This window comes from Octodon degus, unplaced genomic scaffold (assembly GCF_000260255.1).
Source record: "Octodon degus isolate 3935 unplaced genomic scaffold, OctDeg1.0 scaffold00064, whole genome shotgun sequence".
Taxonomy (NCBI): Eukaryota; Metazoa; Chordata; class Mammalia; order Rodentia; family Octodontidae; genus Octodon; species Octodon degus.
The window spans coordinates 7,313,997-7,331,070 of record NW_004524640.1 but is presented as its reverse complement, the minus strand read 5'-3'; the positions used below and the strand labels follow the sequence as shown (position 1 = coordinate 7,331,070).

The 17,074-nt window shown below is 44.4% G+C and overlaps 1 protein-coding gene across 1 annotated transcript in view; it reads left to right on the top strand.

The window, feature by feature from the left end:
• Positions 1-17,074, top strand: part of Tm7sf3 (transmembrane 7 superfamily member 3) — a 45,268-nt gene that overhangs the window by 22,239 nt on the left and 5,955 nt on the right. Inside the window, exons 6-9 of the mRNA XM_004634665.2 lie at positions 1,564-1,741; positions 10,534-10,620; positions 14,152-14,232; positions 16,082-16,234. Coding sequence (XP_004634722.1) covers positions 1,564-1,741; positions 10,534-10,620; positions 14,152-14,232; positions 16,082-16,234 — 499 coding nt within the window. The remainder of the gene's footprint in view (positions 1-1,563; positions 1,742-10,533; positions 10,621-14,151; positions 14,233-16,081; positions 16,235-17,074) is intronic.

Genomic DNA, 17,074 nt, shown 5'->3' with positions numbered 1-17,074 from the left:
TGGGTCAGAATTTGTATTTTATTCACATTTTATAAGCCCCCAGATGATTCTTGGGCATCCTAGAATTTGAGACTCACGGGTGTAAATCGTTTTTGCAGAGCGCACGCAGGACAGCAGCGTAACGTATGGACCATCCTTCAGTCCAGTGGCTGATGGGTGGAGTTGCTCTGGACTGCTCTGATTCTTCCTAGAAAGTTAGTAGGCCGCTAGATTATGTAGAAAGGAGTGATTGAACCTGGCGTAGGTGATTAGCCCCGGGGCGTAATCTGTGGCATAGCAAGATCTCGCTTTGTTGCTGTCACTTGGCCTGTCATCCTTTCTGAGGAGACTTGGAATGGAAGAAAACCCACTGTACTCATTAATAAATGAAATGCTATTGTTGGGGTTGGGTGTGTGTGTGTGTGTGTGTGTTTGTGTGTCTGTCTCCGGTTGTGTACTTGTTTAGCATGTGCTATGAAGCAATTCTGTTGATAAAGTTTATCAGTTTTTTTTGGCTGGCTCAGGCTGCCTTAAGGGTGGGTCTTGTGCAGCACGTGGAACTGGGGATCAAACTGTGGTCCCCTGCGCCTGACTGAATTTGCCCAAGCAGGCGCTTTAAACAACTGAGCTAACCTGCTAACTCCCTGTCAGTGGTCTTACTAGGAATTTTTAGAGCATTTTTAGTCTTCTGCAGAATATAAGAATTTGAACAGTAGGCCTTGTAACCGTCAGTTAAGAGAATACATCATCTGCCAGCCTGCAAAGAAATTGTCAGAGGCCAGAGAGGGCGTGTGAAGGACTTCGGAGCCCGTTTGCAGGGGCTTGCCCTGGCCACTCTGCAGAAGTTCAGGGGCCAGTAAGAAAACAGTGATAACTGTGATTGAGTATGAGCCTTCAACAAATGAAGGGAGTCCCTGCTGATATTAAAGAAATTCATCACTGAAAGAGTAATGATACAAAATACTGAAAATTGGTCAAGGGAAGGAATTTGCCTCACTTTTGTTTAATTATTGTTTTCAGTAGTTGGACTGAAAATGAGTGACTTGGCATGCTAAGCAAGCGCTCTACCTCTGAGCTACCCCTCCAGCCCCTGTCTTGTCTTTTAAAAATTGAACAAATTCCAGTTGGTGAGACAAAACTAGTTACAGAGAATGCCAGCTACAACATGTAGAAGGAATCTGAAGGAGAAAGTCACCAGAGAAAGTCACTGGGCCATTTGTGGAATACTTAGTTGGTGCTGGTCATTGTGTATCTGGGCCTGGCCAAGATCCCAGCTGCCTGTATGAGAGGTACAGCGAAAGGACACAGTAAGAACCAGAGACAAAGTCAGTAATACAAGAAGGAGGGTGAGAGGTCAGTGCCTCAGGTTGGGCAGCAGAGACACTGAGCAACCACTGTTGGATGTCTACAGTGGTCGTTAGGATTCTAGGTCAGCCACAGGATTCTGTTATCCCAACCGATAACTTGGGATAACTCAAGAGATCCTGCCCTGGAGTGGTTGATCTAATATTATATGTAGGTAGGCTTATAATAGAATAGCTTTCAAAAATCTAAATATTAATTGCGCATTATTTTTGGCTTTAGGTGCTTACCCTAACAGCTAATGATAAGACAAGCGTTTCCTTCTCCTCCCTGCGGGGACAAGGAGTCATTTACAATGTCATTGTTTGGGACCCGCTCCTAAACACGTCTGCTGCTTACGTTCCTGCTCACACCTATGCTTGCAGATTTGAGGCGCTGGAAGGTGGCTGCTCTTCCCTTGGTGAGTACGTGAGTTTCATCTTTGCTGCAAAACTTTTCTTTGGTTTGGCAGATCTATTTCTAGAAGCAAAGAAGGAAGAAAGACGCCTTTTACATTTGACTGTTGTGCGCCCTTTCTCCGTAGGCCCTCAGAGCCCTAACACTGTGCGAGTGTTCTAAGCAGTGAGTATAGCAGTGACCAGAACCGCAAATACTTCTATATTAGTGAAAGAGATGAGACAGGCAAGATAAATTTATGAAGTATATAATACGTGAAAATCACATGAGCACTAAGAAGAAAAATAAGAGAAGGAGCATGTGGCCCTGAGAGGAAACTGAGGTGCGGCCCTGGAGAAGGCTTTGGGGCAGGATCTGCGGGCGGGCATGGGGTGGTGCCTGCCACACAGAGGAAATAGCTGGCACCACGCCCTGCTCCCAGCCTGCTGTGGCTCTGCAGGAGGGCAGCAAGAACAGTGGGCGGGGCAGGGCCAAGGTAGAGCTCAGTGGCACAAGTACCTATCTGCCTACCTGGCACATATGTATGTATATGTATATGTGTATATCAACAATATACATATATATCAGTACATGGGGGGCCTGGAACTAGCTCGGTTCTTTAAGTGGCTGCTTCCATAATGCTGGCAGCCTCAGGTTGCTGTAGTTCGATCCCCACAACACTCCAGCCAGCCAAAAGTGCCCTGCAGGCATTCAAGGAGCAAAAAAAAAAAAAAAAGAAAAAAAGAAAAGAAAAGAAAAAGTCCTTATAGGCCAAGCAATGGCTGTGACTCATCCACATGGCTGCACTGACAAAGGTTCTACAATCTGAGGTACAGGACCTCAAGATAAATCCTGAGGGCATTTCACTGACCTTCTCAGACCAAAAAGCTACAACTCTTGTTGCATAGGTCCTGCTTTACCTTGGTCTTATCCATCCAGTAGAAAAGTATGAAGACGAAATATAGGAAATAAAGCCATGTTGTTATGTTGAGCTGTGGGGGACTCAGGCCAATAATTTGTGACATTGCCAGTTAAACAGAAGACCCAATGCTATTATGGGCTACTGGACTCTTTTAGAATATTTTGCTGAGTTTACACACCTATAATATTCAATAACGGAACTTAGAAAAAATGGGGTATACCGATGAATGTTCATTTTGTATCTGTGTATTCAAAGTGGTTAGGATAGATATATAGTTGCATTCTCTTAATGAATAGAATGATTTGTTCTAATGTTGTTTGTAAATAGGATCACAAGTCCACTTCTTGTACAGCAATTAACCACTAAGAAGAATATATGCAGTGTATTATTTGTTGAAACTGTACTTCCGATTTGATTTGAAACTGTCTCATTGCTGTTTATCAATAAAACTTTGAAAAAAAAAATATATATACATGAATATATCTACACAAATGCCCCTTGACTTGTAGTGGGTCTACGTCTAACAAGCCAATTATAAAATGAAAATACCTTCTGTTGAAAACTCATTTGACTCACCCAGCTTACAGAATACCATACATTAGCCAAGCCCATATTAAATGTACTCATATTATAGTTGGGCAAAACCATTTAACACAAAGCCTAGCTTATATATAATGCAGTATGGAATATCTTATGTAATTTATTGTATATTATGTTGAAAATAGTGTGAAAATATTGAATATTGTGATAAACAGTGATTAGATGAGCTTTTACAATGTTGTAATGTTAAATAAAAATCCTAAAAAAGAACAGTGGGCGGAGGAAGACAAGAAGTCAAAGGCAGAGGTGGGGCAGGCAGCTCTGAGTGTAGCCTCGGAGGTCATAACGGGAACCTTCCCTAGCCTTTATTTCAAAGGAAGTGGAAAGGCACTGGAAGATTTTGAGCAAATGGTCCTGTGGTCTGATACACTTTGATGAGATTCCTGATCCTGACTGTTTTGCGAGAAAAGACAAGGGCAAGAGCAGAAATAGCAAGGGTGATTAGAAGTCACTGACCTGATCCAGGTGAGGGACAATGGTGATCGATAGAGAACCTGGCCCTGAAGGCATTGTGACATCTAAGTATGTGCTCCTGGGCTGTGCGGGTGCATCCTGAAAGACCTTGTCAGAAGAGATGCAACGATAACACAGAGAGGGCTGGCGAGATAGCCCGGCAGACTGAAGCGCCTGCTTAGGCACGCTTAGGCAAGCACTGGGACCGCAGTTCAATCCCCGGCACCACATACTGCGCGAGGGTGGGCTGAGCCTGCCAGAGTCCAGGCGTGGTGGCGCATGCCTGTAATCCCTGCTCTAGGAGGCTGAAAACAGGAGGATCACTATGAATCCGAGCTGTAGAGTGAGACCCTGCAACAACTAAATACATTAAAATAACAATAATAAAAAACAATAATAACCTTTTCATAATCTTCACCCTGATCTTATTAGTTAATGTGCTGTTTGCTTTTCATTCTTCCTGTGTACAGACACGTGCAGACATGTAATACTTTGTAATTCTGAACCAGATAAGAGATAAAAGAGCTTATAGTTTTGAGTATGTCTGTTTATTTCCTTACATAATAATAAGATAGTCAAAAATCACAAAACTAACATTGACACAGTACTACCACTTAATCTATAGATATGTTGTTCTTTTTTTAAAAAAAAATGTTTAGGACAGGGTCTACAGGGTCTCACTACGCAGATCCTGTTTTGAGCCTCCCAAGTGCTGGACGCACCACCACGTCCAGTCTCAGTCACTGTCTCAGTGTGCCCCGGGGCGGGGCTGGCATGGCATGCCGGGATCAAACCCAAGCCGCTGCATTCTGCCCAAGCAGGGGCTTCAGTCTGCTGAGCTATCTGGCTGCCCATGTCGTTCCATTATTAACGTCCTGTAGAAGCCAGAACAAGTTTGTTTTTTTTTTTCTTGTGCAAGATCCTGTTCAGGATTTCACATTGCTTTTAATTGATGTATTTCCTCACTCCCCTGTATCTGGAATAATTCTTCAGTCTATATTCGTCTTTTAAGACTTTGACTTTTTTTTTTTTTTTTTTAAGGAGTACAGGGTATGCACTGAATTTAGTGTTTCCTAGCATTTAAATTCATTTGTGTTTGTATAAAGATAAGAGACAGAGGGGCTGGAGAGATGGCTCAGTGGTCTAAAGCACCTACTTGGAACAAGCTTGGCAAAGCACAGGGACCACGGTTCGATCCCCCAGCACCACATGCCAGCCAGCCCTGTCTCCTGGTGGGCTGAGCTGGCCACACACACACACACACACACACACACACACACACAAAATAAATGTTAAAAAAAATTAAAAAATAAAAAGATAAGAGACAGAGGCTGAAGTCAGGTGGAGGCCTCTTTACCAGCTGGGCAAAGGATCTAAATAACAATAGTAGGGACATTTATTTATACTCTTGCAAAGTTAGTATCACAAGGTTGCCTGGTGACTAATAGCTGACATTGGCCAGGCAGGATAATTTTCTTTTTTTTTTTTTTTTTTTTTTTAATGTATTTAGTACAGGGTCCACAGGGTTTCACTACACAGATGGGACTCCGTAGTGATCCTGAAACACTGGCATGTTATCAGCCTCTCAAGCGCTGGGATTACAGATGCGCCCAGTCTCAGTTACCATCTCAGTGCAGCCTGGGGGCAGGGCTGGCACTGCATGCCAGGGATCGAACCCAGTCCCTGTGCCTCCCTAAGCAGGTGCTTTAGTCCACTGAGCTATCTGGCCGGCCCTTAGACAGGATACTTCTCTCAAGACTGAGGTAGATTGACTGCATTGGGCACTGTGGCTTTGTCCTGCCCTCACTCCTCTGCCCAGTTTCCAGCCTCAATCACTGCCAATAGGTTTGAAGGCAGCAGGAGAAAGTAGTTCAAGGAAGATGGAGTTGGAGTGATCAACACTGTCAGATACTGCACAGTGCTCAGCTAAGAGACTGAAACATAAGCACTGGCACCAGCACTAGGGAGAGCCTGGTTCTAGACCGTGCTGTTGCACTGGAGTGGTATATTTGTGTAGAATGAGCAGAAGGACAGAAATTGGAGAAGGATGTCAAGGGGTCCTGCTCTAAGAGGGATGCCTCTTAGTTGTTCTGGTGCCTTTGATTAGGGTTCTCTACCACTGATAGAGCTGTGTTCCAGTGTTTAAGAAAAGAAAAACTGATGGCGCTTATTGAAACACAGCCAAGAAGACTTTATTCAAGGGAAGGGCTGTTGCAATAGTCATAGGGACTGCTGCAAGGGGATTTTGCAATGGGGTGGAGAGAGTGCTTTGGGCTTCCGATGCAGCGTGGGAGCAGAGGGGCCAATATGGGGGGGATTACTCAGAGGGACCAGTGTGGATGATGCTGTCTAAACTAAGCTAACGAGATTCTGCTGAAGATAGGCTAGGGTGGGGAGACCTTCAGGATGTAGAGGAGGGAAACACAATCGGATAATGAGGGGTGATCAGATAACGGGGCAGGAGCTCTTGCTAATCTGGTAGATCAGATTTTGCTGAAACAGAGTTTTACATGGTTCAGGAGCCTGACTCATGTGTAGTCATGCAAAGATTCTGTCCTGCCCAGTCTTCAGATCCTTCAGAGGTGTAATGAAAGAGACCCAAACAGATATAAGCGTGTTTTTCTCATTTGTGGTACAGGGGGTTGAATTCAGGGTCTTTATACTGAGTTATAGCCCCAGCTTTCTTTCTTTTTCTTTTTCCATTTTTTTTTTTTTTTTTTTTTAACAGAGTCTTACTAAGTCATTAATTTGCCCAGGCTGGCCTCAAACATGAGATCCTCCCGGCTCAGCCTCCCGAGCGCTAGAATTATAGGTGTATGTCACCATGCCCAGCTTCCATGTTGCCTTCCGTCTTAGTCACTTTTTAAAAAAGTTTTTAAAAATCTTTATTGATTGATTTGGTACAAGGTCTCACCATGCAGCTCAGACTCGTGGTGATCCTCCTGTTTCAGCCTCCTAGCACTGGGATTATAGGCATGTGCCACCATACCTGGTTCCGGTGGCTGGCACGGCACTCCCAGGGTACAGGGGATGGTGCAGCATGCAGTACTGTGCATTGAACCCGGATGCTTTGCTTGCCAGGCAGGCGCTTAGACTGCCGAGCTATCTCTCCAACCCCTTAGTCACTTCCTAAGGACAAATACCTGGCGCCCACAGGATAAAGGAGGAAAGGTTTGTTTTGGCCCATGCTTCACTTGGCTGGCTTCAAGGCGAGATTCATGGCTGAGGGAAGCTGCCTTTGGCAGAGCAGAAGGGAAGCAGAGAGTACAGGGAGAATCAGAGAGGGACATAAATCCTTTCAGGTCAAACCTAGGTGACTCACATCTTCTGATCAGACATCCCCTCTTCACAGCGGTGAGTTGTAGGCCCCAGCCATCCAGTCACCATCTAAAAGCTCCATCCTAGGGCGGGCCAGATAGCTCAGTGGACTAAAGTGCCTGCCTAGGCAGACACAGGGCTGGGGGTTCGATCCCCAGCATGCTGTGCCGGCCCCACCCATGGGGCACGCTGAGAGGGCGATTGAGACTGGGCATGGTGGTTCGTGCCTGTGACCCGAGCACCTGGGAGGCTGAAAACAGGAGGATCAGTATGAGTCCAATCTGTATAGTAAGACCCTGTAGACCCTGCACTAAATACATAGAATCAATAAAAATACAAGCCCCATCCTTCGCACATGAGGCTTTGGGAGAACATCTAGATGTAGCAGTTGCACATTGAAATTAAAACTGTGGCCGCCGTGTCATCGTCACCTCTACTGAAGACACTCTAGCTTGGTCCTGTCCTCCTATTTCCTCCTATTTCATTCATTCCTTTGTCCTCATTGTCCCCCAAAGTGACCACCTGTTTTTTCACTTATGTTATTTCTCAATTGTACTTCTTCTGGAACCTTCTCTCCTCTCCAGTGTACTTCGGTATTTTTTCTTCTCTCTGCTTTCTGGGACTGTGATAGGGCGTCCCTGTCGCTGGTTACTGATAGGGTACTATATGGACTCCCTCTGTACTGTCTGGGATGAACGGCTGCCCCAGAGTGGTCTCTGCTGGGGTGGAGTACCTTGCTGTCTTGGTGATTGGACTTGCTGGAAATGTAGACTGCATTTTGAAATAATCACCCCACTCAACTCCATGTTTTAAATATAAACAGTAAGTCTTAGGATGATAATCAACTGTAGGTCTGAAGTAAACAGAATGTGTTGTTGCTATCATTCATTTAATATTTCACTGGGCTCCTGATTTCCGAAAGCTGATACATAGGCACATATTACACCTTGCAAAGTCTGATGTTGCATTTTTAAAATTTAATTATTTATTTTATTTTGTAGGGGTCTCATTATGCAGCTCAGACTCTTAGTGATCCTCCTGTCCCAGCCTCTCCAGTTCTGGGTTTACAGGCGGGTACCATCACGCTTAGACCACCGAGCTATCTCTCCAGCCCTGATGTTACATTTTGTAGCCCTTATTTAACTGTATGTCTTTGTGGGGCTTCCATCTGAGCTTTCTTTTGGGGGAGTGGGAGGTAGCTGGGGACAGAGCTCAGGGCTTTTACGCTCAGCTCTTTTCAATTTCTTGAGGCAGTGTCTCCGAGTTTCTAGGTTGTCTGGGGGTGGGGTGGGCTTGAACTTGTGATCCTTCTGTCTCAAGCTCCCAAGTTGCTGGGCTCACAGGTGCCACAGGTGGCCCACTGGGGCATTTTTCAGCCTTCTGATGTGTTTGTTTTACTGCGTCTTGTAACATGTCCCTGTGAGACTGTGTAGGTGTTTCTGCTCTTAGCTCAGGAATTATTCTTTTGTGCCTATCTCAAAGGCGATATGATAATGGTGAATTTAGTGAGTCTGTTTTTCTCTTGAGTTAAACCATATTTTGCCCAGCCTGGGCAATTTAACAACTTAGGGAGATCCTGTCACCAAATAAAAAATAAGAGGAGGCCTAGGGAAGGCGGTTCAGTGCAGAGGCCCTCGGTGCAAGCCCTGGTACCAAAAATGAAATGAAATGAAATAGCTGTATCTTTTGAGTCATGGCATTTAAAGTTTGTACCTACAAAGGTCGTGGAATTAGACCTTAGAGATTTCTGTCATCACCAAGCATGCTGTGTTTTAGTTTTTGAATTTAATGCCACATTTCCCCTAGAAGCAATATGTGTTTGTAAGACTGGAAGTAATTTGTAATTTAAAGTTTAATGTAAGTTCTTTGAATGTGAGATTGGATTTTTTTTTTTAAAGAAACTTCAGTGTGCCTCTGTGTATGCATTATTGAGTACTAGCAAATATTTTTATTTTCTTAGCACTAGCAATTTTAATTCATGGCTATGATCCTGTTGCTGCTGTCAACCCACTTACTTCTCTGTCTCCTTTGTCTCTCGGTTATCTTAAAGCAAATCCTTGGACTTCATTTTCAGTACATATTCATAAACATATTTGTATATGTCTTAACTAGTATGTCAGAAAGTATTTAGTAAATACTTAAATATATGTCACAAAGGTAGGTACGGAGATTGTTTTCATGGCCCAGTTATCAGGGACCCCTGCAGTGAGTCCTTGATCTCCTGCCTAGAGATAAGGCATAGGGTGGGAAGAAAGAGCAAGAGACAGATTAGAGGTGCGGGTGGTGATCTGGGGTGGCCAGTTGTTCTCCGGGAGCCAGAGGCCATGAGGAACCCACAACCTGGGTTATTATCCATTACACCGGAGTCAGGGGCAGTGGGTATTTCTGGGAACAATAATGGTGACTCTGGTAGACTATGAAAAATAAATCATTCTTGCAAGGACAAGGACGAGATGGGGAGCAATGAGGAAATGGTAGTTTCCCCAGATGCCTTATAGACCGCAGTAGGTCTTATCCTGCCCTGTGAACGCCACAGCAGTCATTAGCCCTAGAGATTCCAGCTGTGCCCACAAAAAAGCCCCAGAAGTTTCCACGTTCCAAGGGCAGGGCAAGGACAAGCCTGGGCATCCGCAGACTCAGTTTATAGTTCGTGGTTCCCAGAAGGTAAGCACTGTTTAAAAATATGTATAACCGGGGCTGGGGAGATAGCTCAGTGGAATAAGCACTTCCCCGGCAAGTGCAAGGGCCTGAGTTCAATTCCTGGTTCTGCCAAAAAAAAAAAAAGAACTTGAGCCCCCCCCCCCGAAAAAATACGTATAACCTCCCTATCATTAACACAATGTTCAACTAAAATATTGAAAATAATTCCTGAATTGCACTGAAATTAACAGCCGACATTTATAATTCCCCAGTCATCTCAGTTGTTTTCCAGTTTGATAAGGTTTCAGATGAGGTCTATGCATTGTAGTTAGTTGATATGTCTCATGAATCTGTAATTCACTGTCCCCCTTTTCCTTGCAGTTCACTGAAGAGGAAGCAATTGTTTTATGCCTTCTCTCCTTTCCCCTTCTCCTCTCTCCCCTCCCCTTTTTCTTTCCCTTCCTTGCTTCCTCTCTCTTCTTTCCCCTCCCTCCCTCCCTCCTTCCTTCCCTCTCTTCCTTGCTTTCTTGCTCTTGCTTACCCCCCACCCCAAGACTGTTAGAGGTACTATTATATATACTCCTGTCAGTAGCAGAGTAGTCACTGAACAAGAGAACAGTGAGGTATAATTTCCTGCATGACATTGGTCATCACCATGGTAATAGTCAACCTAACGTTATTTTCCTATTAGGTCTTATTTTCAGGGGGAAATGGGATGAACTACCTGCATCAATGAACTCATGAATGGGTGGCAAGAGTGTTTAGAAGATAAATTATACATGTGTGGAGTAAATGTCATTTCACTTTGCTTTTGTGGTGTTTTGTTAATGAAGTCCAAGGTGTCAATTGCATGTGTTACCCACTAAGTTTTTGTTGTTTTTTAGGAAGAGTATCTACCAAAGTGTTCTTCACTCTTTTTGCCCTGCTTGGGCTCTTCGTTTGTTTCTTTGGACACAGATTCTGGAAAACAGGTATCATGTTTGATGTCAATGGTAGTTAAGCTCTTTGTAGTCTTCTGTCTTATGTGCTGCCTGGGAATGTATTTATGGGAAATCTATGAAGAGAAAGCACGCTCACTCTCCACTGTCTTCATGGATTTGTGGCTGGAGTCTTTTGATAATTCTACAGAGTTGCTCCAGATTTTAATTTTCTTTTCTCTACAATGGAATGCAAACTTTTTTGGGGGGGGGTGGCTAAGGATTGAGTACAGTACCTTCACACTGAGCTACATCTTCAGCTTTTTAAATATATATTTGATTTTGAGACAGAATCTCACTAAGTTGCTAAGTTGCCCAGGTTGGGCTCAGACTCGTGATCATCCTGCCTCAGCCTCCCCGAGTGGCAGGATTATAGGTGTGAGGCATCATGGGTAGCTGTAACTGCCTCTTATTAAGGGAGGAATTTGGTTTGTGTAGCAAATGTCTTCATCTACTAGATGTGCTAGTCGGCTAATGATAGCTGAGATTAGAAGTCAGGGTATCTGCAGAAAAATACAGGTGAATTTGGTAATGGTGATGGACTTGATTGTGTATGAGTCAGGCCCCAGGGCTGGGCTATACAGTGAGCCTGAAGTACCAGCTCAGTCTGGGAGGTTCAGCTACCAAAGGGAACGTAAGAATCCACAGAGTGAGAGCCAGGATGTAGCTCAGCACCACAGCTCCTGCCTGGCAAGCATGGGGTCATGAGTTCAAGTCCCAGTACCAAAAAAAAAAAAAAAAAAAAAAATCCATTGCGTGAGACATAGATAGTGGAATATAAAACATGTCCCTGAGTTAGTTTCAGCATTTGGGCTGTCTTCTTCTTTTTTTTTTTTTTTTTTTTTTTTTGGCAGAATCGGGGATTGAACTCAGACCCTTGCACTTGCCAAACAAGTGCTTATTCTACTGAGCCATATCCCCAGCCCCTGGGCTGTCTTCTATGTGATGTTTTAAGTCACAGACATTCCTGGTTGAACAACCATGTTCCAGTCCCCCACTAGGTCATTAAGTGAATTGGCCACCAGAGGAGGAATTGTGTATAATCAATAGGCACAGTGCACTATTCAGATCAAAGATGTGGTCAAAGGAAGCTTGGCCATGTGATGACTTTGTTTTTATTTGACTAACTCTTACATGCAGTACTGTAATGCATAACAGAACATAAAACTATAGTACTGCAGTGTACAGTACAATCAGCAAAAAGTGCAGTAGTGTGTGAACAAAGTGTGCTGTACCAGAAGGGCACTGAGGATCTATAAACAAGATATACAGAACTAGGGGCCGGGGAGATGGCTCAGTGGAATAAGCGTTTCCCTGGCAAGCTCAAGGGCCTGAGTTCAATCCCCGGTTCTGCAAAAAAAATAAAAAAAAAAAGATACACAGAACTATAAAAAAAGGATGGGTTGTAATTCCAAATGGGGCCAGGGGAGGTCTTAGAGCAGCGTGCCTCAGTAGCATGTCCAGACAGTTATTAAACATGTAGGTCGTTAAACAAGGAATATCCGTACCTTAAAAAGGTCCTTACTGAGCTGAGCATTGAGGGTAGAGTGGACGTGATCCTGATCTAAAGAAGCTCCTTGTGCTGTGTCTCAGTTACTCTTTTCTCATTGCTGGGACAAATACCTGACACCCAAAATGAAGATAGCAAAGCAAAGGTTTATTTAGCTCACAGTTAGTGGATGATTCAGTCCGTACTCAGCTGGCTCCAAGGCAGAGTGGCAGAGGACTGACAGCAGACTTTCATGGCGGCAGCGAAGAGCAAGCGGAGCCAAGGGAGGAGCAGCAGCAAGGGTGGCTACTGAGAGCAAGTCTGTCCCCCTTAAGTTGCATCTGGCTTTCTGCCCCAGGCTGGGTGTAGCGCTCACACCTATGATCCCAGCAGCACTCACACCCATAATCCCAGCAGCACTCACACCCATAATCCCAGTGTATCATGAGTTAATCACAAACTCTGGAAGTCCCCACTCCATGACTGCATGAGGCTTTGAGGAGATAAGTAGACACAATCCATAACCAGGTGGCTATAACAAAGCATTTGAAATAGGAACTCCTTTTCTTCTGTTTGCACAATTTTCTTAGAGTATTGTGAGGAATATTTAATCTCTCAAAGTATAGAATGGTTCTAGAATAGAGAATTGTATTTTTTTATGTATTTAGTACAGGGTCTACAGGGTCTCATTACATAGATCAGACTCGTAGTGATCCTCCTGTTTTCAACCAAGAGCTGTAATCCTAACTGCTAGAATTACAGGAACGCTACCGTGCCCAGTCTCAATCGATGTCTTAGTATGCCCAGGGACGGGGTGGCACAGTACACCAGGGATTGAACCCAGGTCCCTGCGCTCTGCCTAAGAGAGCGCTTTAGTCCACTGAGCTATATGGCCATCCCTAGAATAGAAAATTTAATTACTCTGCTGTGGCTAAAATCGCAGGTACTACCAGTTGGTTTGGTTTTTCCTTTATGTTGACATGTGTTTTTATTTTGATATGTATTAGTTTACATGTATTAAAATTGAATACAACTATTATTAACTCAGCAGAACGAAATATGTAGAGCTGTGTTGCCCATAAGCAGGAGTAGGCTTATATCTAGGAAACAAAAGTATTTGTAGAGCCGGGGAGATAGCTCAGTAGAAGAAGCACTTGCCTGGCAAGTACAGGGTCCTGAGTTCAATCCCCAGAAATGCAAAAAAAAAAAAAAAAAAAAAAAAAAAGAAAAAAGATTGTAGTCTTGTATTTTATGGATCAAGACAAAAAGGCAATTCAAAAGAAATACCATCCTTGAATTCATGATACTTTTTTAAAAAAAAAATCTACCTTTTTTTTTTTTTGCTTTTATTTTTTAATTTTTATTTATTTTATTTTTTTGCGGAACTGAGGATTGAACTCAGGCCCTTGTGCTTGCCAGGTAAGTACTTACTCTGCTGAGCTATCTCCCAAGCCCTTGACTTTAGTGTCCGATTTCAAATGAGGCACAAGTGACAAAAGCACTATTTTAAAGTAGAAAATATAAATGTTAAAATGAGCTATGACATTAACAAGTAACCATTTAATAAATGAAATTGACCTGCCTACAGGTCAGGTTGGTCGGATACACTACATGATAGTGTGTCCCAGAGTTAATACTGTACTTGAATATTTTATCTATTTGATAGCAAATTTACTCCCAATAATTTCTAAATGTCATGTGCCATTTGATTGATTGATTAATTGATTGATTGTTTGTGGCCGGCTCAGCCCACCCTGGGGGCAGGGCTGGTGTGGCATGTGGTGCCGGGATGGAGCCACAGTCCCTGGGTGCTTGCCTAAGCTTGCCTAAGCAGGTGCTTTAGACTGCTGAGCTATCTCGCTGGCCCCTCACCTGCCTTTTAGGTAGTTATTTTTCCCCTTTGAATGTCATAATTTGCAAATTTTAGGAGCTACAGCATATATTTGCACTTTAGATATTTAAATTACATTGTAAAAAAGAGTACCTCACCAAGCTTGTTATTTTGTTTGTCTCTTTTCCTGCTGGTTTGCTGCCAGAATTATTCTTCATCGGCTTTATCTTCATGGGATTCTTCTTTTACATACTGATTACAAGACTGACGCTTCTGAAGTATGACGGTAAGCCCATGTGGTAGTTTAGGTGCGCACTGATCAAGCGTATTGCTGTACCTGTGTTCCACCTTTCCTTCCGCAGACTGACCCTTGCGTGCGACAGGTATCTGGAGATGTGTGTGAAATAACAGGCCACTGTTACTGGAGCTGGGTTCTTGGGTCCAAAAGTCAGAAAGATGAAACCACAGCCCAAGGAATACAGGCAACAGGGATGGCTTTTATGGAGCGTCCACCCACCCCGGCAAGAAGGGAGATACAGCTGTGACATAGACCAAGTCAGGTTGGCAGCCCCACAAAGGGAAAGTGGCAGCTTGTGTAGAAAAAGCTCCCCTAGAAGTTCATGCCCAGAGCATCCATGCAAATCAGGGATCCAGGCTTGCACAGAACCCGTCCCACCAGTGTCTGAGCTCCGGGGTCTGCTCAGGAAGGAGGGCGAGGCAGGTTTGCAGGTGGTCCTTGGACTGTGTAACGGTTGTGTTTTTAACTCCAGGGCTGCGTATGTGTGCTGGGTCCCCCATTATATCCTTGTTTGATTCTGCTAAGAAAGCACAAAACAGGCACAATCTGAACAGGGCCCCGTCGTGGCACTTGGCTTTTGCTGCCCTTTATGAGCAGTCCCCGACTGTCACTGCCTGTAGCATCTTTCTACAGCGCGTCTTTCCTACAGTGCTTGCTTGGCCTTCCTAGCTATGCAGGAAATTCCTTGGTACACAGGGAATGGAAGGTCATGATCATTATACACTTGTGGTCCAGCTATGTGATATATTGAAGATATGAAATGTACAAATAATAAAATTGTTGCATATTCTTTATTTTAAAACTAACACTGAGCCCTTAAGGCCTGTAATCCCAGCACTCTGGGAGGCTGAGACAGAGCTATAGCCCAGCCTGGCTAACTTAGTGCCCTAGCAAGACCCTGTCACAAAAATAAACAAATAAATAAAAGGAAATAAAAATAAAAAGGAGTGGGGCTGGGGACATAGTTCAGAGGCATAAGAACCTACCTGGAAAGCATAAGGACTCAAGTCCAATCCCTGCCCCCACATGCCGTGCTGTCTCAGCCCTGGATACCTAGGCACCCACTGTGCAGCCCTGGAACCTGACGTGGTGGCTCACGCCTATGATCTCAGCACTTGGGAGGTTGAGACAGGAGGATCTCTGTGAGTTTGAAACCAGCTTGAGGCCTACAAAAGGGAGCACAAGGCCAGCCTGAACTGCATAGCAAGACCTTGTCTCAAATAAATAAATGAATAAATAAATATAAATAAATAAATGAAGGGGCTGGAAAATGTAGCTTAGTTTAGGCTCTGAATTCAATCCCTACTACTAAAGAAAAAAACAAATATTCCCTTTCCCTTGTCCTGTCGCGTTTGTTTTCAGTTTTCTTTTCTTTTTCTTCTTTTCTTTTTGTCTACAGGGTGTTCAGGGTCTCACTACTAGATCAGACTCGTAGTGATCCGCCTGTCTACAGCCTCTCAAGAGCTGGGATTATAGGTGTGCGCCACCACGCCCAGTCTCAATTGCTACCTCAGCACACCCTGATAATGGGGCCAGCATGCAAGCCCAGGGATCAAACCCCTGGCCCCGTGTACCTGCTTTAATCTGCTGGGCTATTTGGCTGACCCTTCTTTTGTCTTTTTGAGACAGGGTCTCTCTTATGCAGTTCAGGCTGGTCTTGAGCTCACTTTGTAGCCCAGGCTGGCCTGGAACTCACAGTGATCCTCCTGCCTCAGCCTCCCGAGTGCTGGGATTATAGGCATGCACCACCATGCCCAACTTTATCTTGTCACATTTAACAGGGTTCTTGGCTCCCTTGTCCTCAGTTCTAATTTACCTGTTACCTCCCTCTGTACAGCTCGACTGATCCTGACAGCCACAGTGGGCAGTGTCGGTGGAATCTTCCTGGTGGCTGTCTGGTGGCGATTTGGGACACTTGCCCTGTGCATGCTGTGTGCTGGCCTTGTCCTGGGCTTCCTGGTCTCTGCGGCAACTTTCTTCACTCCTCTGGGTAGGCGACGTGTACCTGACTTTCTGTGCATTGATTCCTCATCTGGAGATTTTATTTTGAACTCTCTGGACTCACATCTTGCCTTGACCAGGGTGGCACTGCAGGTCTCCACCTTCTGAAGAAAGAGTTAAGGAAACTGGCACCTTTAGAGAGGCCAAAACAAAGGAGATCCCATCCCTCTGTTCTCAAAGGCATGCTGTGCTAGGGGCATTGCTGAGTGCTGCCTTCAAACCCCAGTATCAGAAAGGGCAAAACAACATACCAGCCAAGCATGGTTGTGCATGCCTAGAATCCCACCACTCACCTATAATCCCGGCACATGGTAGGCTGAGGCAGGAGGATCAGAGGATGGTTGGGAGTTCAAGACCAGCCTGCTACAAAGTGAATTCGTGGTCAGCATGAACTGCATAGCAAGACCCTGTCTCAAAAAGACAAAACAAACAAAATACTGATTGGAGATGCTGCCCTAACTGTGCTTAATCAAATGCTGCTTAAGTGGCTCCCCCCTTTGGGATAGCTCTTAGAGGATGAAGGGATGATTGGCTGGATTTGGAGTCTACTAATTAAGACGACATTCTTTTGCCAAACTGGGGATTTGATGCAGGACCTTCTCACTAAACAACTTCTCTGATCCTTTGGGTTTAGTTTTGAGACAAGGTCCTGCTAAATTGTCCAGACTGGGTTCAAACTCACCATCATCCTGCCTCAGCCTCCAAAGTGCTGGGATTACAGGTGTGCACCACTGTACCTACTTTTCATGAGTAGAATCAGGGGAACATATGATAACAGAAAAATACAGACTTGGTTCTAGTCCCAGAGATACTTTTTAGTGTTTTTTTT